Source organism: Pistacia vera, unplaced genomic scaffold (genome assembly GCF_008641045.1).
Source record: "Pistacia vera cultivar Batoury unplaced genomic scaffold, PisVer_v2 Contig230, whole genome shotgun sequence".
In the NCBI taxonomy this organism is placed as follows: Eukaryota; Viridiplantae; Streptophyta; class Magnoliopsida; order Sapindales; family Anacardiaceae; genus Pistacia; species Pistacia vera.
The window spans coordinates 1,252,158-1,259,848 of NW_022196036.1; the positions used below are offsets into that span (position 1 = coordinate 1,252,158).

Below are 7,691 nucleotides of genomic sequence, written 5' to 3' on the forward strand. Positions count from 1 at the left end.
ATTCGGCTTCGTTGTTCGTGCACTTGAAACCACCCCGTATTGCCCGTTGGATGATGTCTCATTCGGGCGTAATCAGTACTACTCCAAGTCCGCTTCCATTTACGTTACTCGAGCCATCCACTAAGAGGGTCCATTTGGAGGGTGATCCACCGTTCATGCATAATAACTCACTTTCTGCTTGGGTGGTGATATTCGGGGTGAAGTCAGCAATGAAATCGGCCAAGGCTTGGGATTTGACGGCGGTGCGAGGCTGGTATTATATGTCAAATTCACTGAGCTCTACTGTCTACTGTAGGAGTCAGCTTGACAGTTCTGGTTTGTGCAGTATCTTCTTGAGTGGGAAGGAGGTGAGTACAACAATTGAGTGGCACTGAAAGTACGGCCTGAGCTTCCTGGATGCATGGACGAGGGCGAGGGCTAATTTTTCCAGCTGACTGTATCATCTTTCCGCGTCAATGAGCGACTTACTCACATGGTAAACCAGCAACTGCTTCGTTTCTTCTTCTCGAACTAGTACTGCTGAGATAGCTATCTTTGAGACCGCTAAGTAAGAGTAGAGGTTCTCCCTGTCCACAGGTTTGGATAAGGGCGGAGGGGAGGTAAGGTACATTTTCAGCTGTTGCAAAGCTTCTTCGCAGGGGGCGGTCCACTCGAACTTCTTGGACTTCTTGAAGGCATGAAAGAAGAGATGGCACTTGTCTGCTGACCTAGAGATGAAGTGGCTCAAGGCAGCCATGCGTCCTGCGAGGTGCTGGATGTCTTTCACGCAAGTTGGAGACGATATATCAAGGATTGCTCTGATTTGGTCAGGGTTGGCTTCTATCCCTCTCTGAGTCACCATGTAGCGCAAGAACTTTCCTGACGAGACCCCGAATGAGCACTTGGCTGGATTTAGCTTCATGTTGTACTTCCTGAGGACGACAAATGCCTGGCTGAGGTGGTTGAGGTGTTGTTCGGCTATCAGTGACTTGACGAACATATCGTCGATGTATACCTCCATGGTGTCCCCTAAGTATTCGGCGAACATTTTGTTGACTAGCCGCTGGTAGGTGGCTCCAGCGTTCTTCAGGCCGAATGGCATCACCTTATAGCAATAGGTTCCCCTCTTCGTGATGAAGCTTGTCTTCTCTTGGTCGTCCGGATGCATCAAGATTTGGTTGTAACCTGAGAAAGCATCCATAAAACTAAGGAGCTCGTGACCTGCGGTTGCATCGACCATCATATCGATATGAGGGAGTGGGAAGGAATCTTTGGGACAGGCTTTGTTCAAGTCCGTAAAGTCAATGCATACTCTCCATTTTCCATTCTTTTTCTTTACAACCACGACATTCGCTAGCCATTCAGGGTAGTGGACTTCTTTGATCATACGATTGCTCAGTAGCTTCTCGACCTCTTCGTTGACAATTCGGTTACGCTTTGGTGCGAATTTCCTTCTCTTCTGTTTCACTGGTGGGTGATCTGGGTCTACCTTAAGCTGGTGGACCATTGCTTCTGGACTGATTCCGGTCATGTCGGCGTGCGACTAGGCGAAACAATCTTAGTTCTGTTTGAGGAACTCTATCAGCTTTTCTCTTGTCTCGGGCTTGAGGCGGGATCCTATATGTATCTTTCTGTTGGGATCGTCCGGATGTATCTGTACTTCATCCGACTCTTCTATAGATGGTTGATCTGGCTTGGTTGGTGGGGTTGGATGAATCTGTAATTGCTACGAAGAATTACCCCTGCCTTTGAAAGCATTCTTGTAGCAATCCCTGGAAGTTTTGGGATCACCTTTGATCTCTCGTGCCCCCTATTTGGTTGAAAATCTGATCGTCTGGTAGAAGGTAGATGGGACTGCCTGCATATCGCGGATCCAAGGTTGGCCCAAGATGATGTTGTATGGCGAGGGGCAGTCGATTACCAGAAAGATGGTCTGTTTGTTCACTCCTCCAACGTAGATAGGGAGGATGATTTCCCCGATAGTGTACTTCCGCTCAGAGCTGAAACCAACTAGTAGCATCGGTCTCCTGTTGATGTTTGCCTCTTCCACTCCCATAGTCTTCACTATTTCGAGGAATAAGATGTCTGCTGAGGAGCCTCCATCTACGTGTAGGGAGATGACTAGGGCATGGTGATGAGGAGCGGTCATGGTGACCGGCTTGTCATCTTCAAATTAAATTACCTGATGAGTGTGCGATCGTGAGGCCGGATGGATGGACTGGACTTCATGGTGGTGGTTGGCTCTGGCATATCGCTTGGTTGATGAGTAACTTACCCCACTGATCTCTGATCCTCCAGAGATGAGAGAACAGAAACCTTTCGGTGTAGGTTCTTGCGGAGGTGGTGATGGTTCTTTTGAACTCTTATGGTTGATGGTGTTCTTCCCCTTATCAGTTAGCAGATCCCGGAGGTGTCCCCTCTTTAGAAGTTCAACGACCTCCAGTCGTAGAGCGATGTAGTCTGCGGTGGTGCCCGTGATCACCGTGGAACTCACACCATTTGGTCTTGTCCCTCTTCGCCTCGGGATTGAGCTTGCCTTGCCACTTGACGGTGGATCCCATTCCTTTCATAATCGCGACCACCTAGGTTGGCTCGACATTGAGGCTGTACTCCGGTATTTTGTACCGGTTCGATTTGAACTGTCTGCTCTCGGTTCTTGTTGGTTGACGATCATACGGCTCGAATTGCATGCTAGGTGTTGGTAGCGGTGCTCCGCTGGCCTGTGCTCTGGTTTCCCATCATTCCACCTTGAATTGTATCTGGAGTGAATCGTTCGATTTATCTCATCCTCCTCCCACCTGATTTGGATCACTGCCCGGGCCAGGGCGTCTTCCATTTTTGTGCATCCCAGCATTGTAAGTTCTTTGTACAGCTCTCTGTCCGAGAGGAGACCCTTCCTAAAGGTATCTACGACTGTATTAGGGTTGCATGCAGGGATGAAAATCTTCTCTTTGTTAAACCTACTGACATACTCTCTTAATGGCTCGTCCCTTCTCTGGTATACTCTATACAAGTCGGCTGACAGCTTCTCAAGTTTCTTGCTGCTGGTGAACTATTCCACAAACGTGTCAGTGAGTTGAGCGAACGAATCGATGGATCCGTTCGGGAGGTTCGTGTACCACTGTAGTGCTGGGCCGGATAAGCTCAAACCGAAACTTTTGCACATGCAAGCTTCCCTAAGCGGTCGGGGTATTGAGACGGTAAACATCCGCTGCTTGTACGAGGCTATGTGATCGTCCAGATTGGTTGTGCCATCGTACATTTTCATGTTGGGGATAGTGAACTTTTGGGGCATGTCGGTTAGGGTGATCGAGTCCACGAAGGGTGAATCTGCGTAACAATGGGGCCTGCTCTTCTTGGTTGGGATCGGCATTCCTGGAATGCGTCGCATCACTGCTTCCACATCGGCCAATCTCTTGGCTAGTACCTGTTCCATAGGAGAATGGGACACCACTAGGTCATCCCGCATGATTGGGTCGGCCTTTGCATTTAACTTTGGTACATTCCGTTGGGTCACCCCTTTTGGGGTAGTCTGACGAGTCCCTTCGTGCGTTCCCTGATAGCATAGATCTTCGGTCATTCCTTCCGGTTGGATGACTCCCATGGTAACTGTTCTGGGTTTCGCCCTACATGGATGGTCATGGGAGTCCTCTGATAGTCATTTGGTTGGTCAGGATGGATGGGCTCGGGTGCTGTTGGTTTAGTTTGGCCATTCATCCCGCGAGGATAGGCCGAGCCGAGTGGAGTATGTGTTGGGATGGTTAGATTGAGCTGGTCTTATGGATGAGGGCTTTCTGCCACCAGATCGTCTTGGTCTTGATGTTGGGATGAATCAGCTGATTGGTGTTCTACATGCATATCTTTATCTCCATGAATTAGGACAGAATTGTCGACCGTAGACGGGTTTAAGGGATACGGCCTTTTGCCAGAGGCCGAGGGTCGGGGCTCTGGCGTAAGGAGAGGTTGCATGGGTAGAACAGGGGTGCGGAACTGATTGAGGGGTGCTTGGCCGGGCGGGAACTCTAGGTCATAGAATTGACTTACCTTCTCCTTGAGGGATTGGTTTTCTGACCTGACGGACGCATTTTCCATTCGGATCGCATTGTTCTCAGCTTCCAATGCAGCCACATTGTCCAAGTTATGTTGCATGAGAGCGGTTAGAGCTTCCAGTTTGGCCTCGAGGCCGGGATTAGCGTTATCGGAGTTGTCAGCCATGAAAAGTTCCTCTATGCAGCAGGGTTTGTCAAGCCGAGTGATTACTAGAGGCCCCACGGTGGGCGCCAAACTGTAGACGTAAAAATCTACCTGTACGGAAGGAGGGTCTGATCCCGTGAGGTTGAGGCCACTAGCGATCCGCTGCACCTGCACACGTAGAAAAACAAATGAGTGAAGCGAACGAGAAATACCGGGGTGGTGTTTGCCGTAGGCACTCCGACGCTCAAGTCAGCAAGGCTGAAAGAGGCTAGTATAGTGAGGGCTAGGGGATAGAGAGGTTACCGGAAGTCTAGTCAGAGACTGTGACTATGGCGGTGATGTAAAGCTCTCGAGTAGGAGCTTCTGGTGTGAAGGTGTAATGTAGTGTGTCCTTTGTGAGAGGGTTGGCCTCTGTTTATATAGTGACTGTCTAGTCTCCCAATCCTGATGGGAGTAGGAGTCCTAATGTGACTCTGATGCAAACCCTAGAAGAATTAGGGTTGTGTTAATCTGTCTTTCTAGTGTCCGGATAGGAAAGTGATTCTGATTAGGAAGGTGACTTCGAATAGGAGATTGAACAGGAACAGGAAAGTGATCAATGGCAGTCATGGACTCTGAACTCGCCTATTGGCCTAGGAGGCGAGCTGCAACTGGGAGGCCCGTGCCTAGATGGTTTGGGCAGGCCATATCTTGTATCAAATGGCACTAATTTGGCTTGGGCCTCTTTGGGATTGGGCCTGGTCTCTTCCTTACCGGTGGTCCTGTTTTCCTATTTGGGCCCAGGACGATTTTTTGCCCTAGCAGTAATCACCATTTGATCCATCGACCTTCACCCTACAAAACCCTCTTACTCTCGCTCTTGATAACTCGCTGAACGCCAGTTGAGAAAGTGAAGTATATTTTGGATATTAACAGAATATAAACTTTGGGCGGAAAAATAGTATTTTGAAATTTTTTGGGTGAAAAAAAATTCGTTTATATAATAAATAACAAGTAATAGGAAAAAGCACTATTAGGAATCCACTTCTTTTATGCGGTATATTGCTTTAATACCTGGACAAGTCCAGCTACGTGATGAAACTATAAAGGGGATTTCAGCAATATGCATTAGACAAGCCAAATCATCCGTCCTGCCAGGCCAGCACCACATTGAATTCCATTTTTGATATTCGGACCGAATTCAATTAATTCTTCTTGTGAAAATATACGTAGGGATGTGTCGTTCATTACCAAAGGAAATTAAAGAATATTCATGAAATTAATAGTTTTCCATTTTAAGGTAAGCTTGCATGATTGGTGGCAAGTGCCGGGACTTTCATGTTCTTTGTCTTCTCACGACTCAGTCCCAGTCATCGTCACTCGTTTTGTTACAGTAGGTAAGACTTTCCTTCGAAACTAGTAAGTTCCATGTCTCAAATCTCTTTTTAATGGTGCCTACGCTGAGGAGACTATCATATATTATAAATTATGTAAAAAATCTTATTTCTTAAACTCCATTATTAATGCACAAGAATACATTAATTAAAAACGATTAAGTCACACACCTAGAAATTATGACCAAGTAAAATTTGTCTGCTCTTCCTTTCCTCGATTAAAAAACAATAACAATAACAATAAAACAAAATCAAATTCTAACTCTTCCATGCCATTCTGTGAACATAAATTAATAAAAATATGTTGCCAATGTAAAAAGACCCCCCACACAAATCAATTTGGCTGGCGCTGACTCATACCGAGACTGACTCGTCCACTCGCCCACTAACCCACTCACAATTCAACACGGTTCGTCATGTCTTTCCTATATAGATTTATACAAAACCATAACGCTCAAACCCCTTTTATTAACTCCTTACACCTTCCAGACTCTTTACACCAAAACCTGGAATAAAAATTTCATCACCATGAAAGAAGAAAATTATCAAATCGTGCGTGCGGCACCCCGTAGAAGAGATGAAGAGTACGCAGCAGCAGTTAAACAAGGGAAACCCTTCCGCAAAGAGAAGAGCAGTAAGTGTCTCGTGTATTTTCTGGTCCTAATCGTCTCTCTGGGTGCAATTGTTTTAATTTTGGCATCAATTTTCTTGCGTGCCAAGACTCCTGAATTTGAAATAAAATCAGTCATGGTAAACCGTCTAACTCATGGCAACGCATCCTCGCCTTCGTTTAATGCAACGCTAGTCGCTGAGTTGACGATGGAGAACAACAACTTTGGTTCTTTCAAATTCCAGAATGGCTCTGGGAGCCTGTGGTATGGTATAGTTACAGTTGGTGACATGAAGATCGGCGAGGGGCTGGTGAGAGCTCGGGAGACAAAGACGATGAAGATTAATATTCAAGTGGGATCAAACGGGGTGTTGAATAATACAAATTTGACAAGTGATATAAATTCTGGGATGTTGAAGCTAAGTAGCCATGCGGAATTGCATGGCAGAGTGAACTTGTTTAATTTTGTGAAGAAGAAGAAGAGCCCGGAGATGAGTTGTTCCATGACTTTAAATTTAACAAGTCATGCTGCACAGGATTTAGTCTGTAACTAATTTTTTTTTCCCCCCTATTTCTTATACTCAGTTTTGATTTGAGAGTTGAATTTTTTTTAAATATTTTTGTATACATATCGATCTTATTTTATTCATTCTATCGTTGTTCTTGCTATATAATTTATTTTCTGTCTTCTTGTAGTTCTGATAGATAGATATTAATGGGGGCTAAACTTCTCCATTAAGAAATCAGTTAACTTAGGCCTGAAGAGATTGTGATAGACCATAGATTATAGAATATGAATTGGTGGAATTCTTAGAGGCTTTGCACTTGAGAGGCGTTTTCCATCGAAGGGGATAAATAAATGGTACAGGTTAGATGTGATAGCAATATGGCTGGTTCCACCCTGTTAGCTTTTTTCTACTGTTATAAAACCCTCATCACAAAGCATCAAAGTTAACTGGAAAAGCTTAAAGCTTTGTAAACTTATTGGCTTTTATAAGTTTATTTTAAATTGTATTCTTTTATAGTTCTTAACAAATTTAAGCAAGCCCATTGGCCTAATTAAATTATGGCTACAGAGTTGGACTGCTTGTAGGATCTCTATAGGCCCATACTTGTTTTGGTCCAACAAGATCAATAAGGAAAACCCAACTTCAATCAGTGTTTAGGTGCTCCAACTTTTATTTTTAATGTAAGCATTTTCTGTAAGTTTATTAATTTGTTCATTAATAATAAGTTGTTTGATCCTAAGTATAATAGGCAAATGATAATTGAACAGTATTGACGTATTCAAAATTGTTCTAAATTCTGTAAACTAGCAGTCTCCTATTTGCAATTAGGAAAAAAGTAATGCTAGGTCTACAATCTTCTCTTACAATCCTCGAGGTGGTTGTTTGTCATTGGTCAACTTGCAAATTGGGTCTTATCTGTTTGTATGGGTCATGTGTCACTCATGTCTGCCCATTTGCAAGCTAACTAAAGACAAGCTCCTACGTTGAGGGTTGTAAGAGAAGGTTGTAAACTTAACATTATTGATC

The 7,691-nt window shown here is 44.8% G+C and overlaps 1 protein-coding gene across 1 annotated transcript; it reads left to right on the forward strand.

Annotated features, from left to right (window-relative positions):
• The first annotated feature begins 6,074 nt into the window (after nt 1–6,074).
• Nucleotides 6,075–6,710, forward strand: LOC116131222 (late embryogenesis abundant protein At1g64065). The gene has a single exon (XM_031416865.1). It carries the CDS (start codon nt 6,075–6,077, stop codon nt 6,708–6,710), a length of 636 nt encoding a protein of 211 aa, XP_031272725.1.
• Nucleotides 6,711–7,691: the final 981 nt, after the last annotated feature.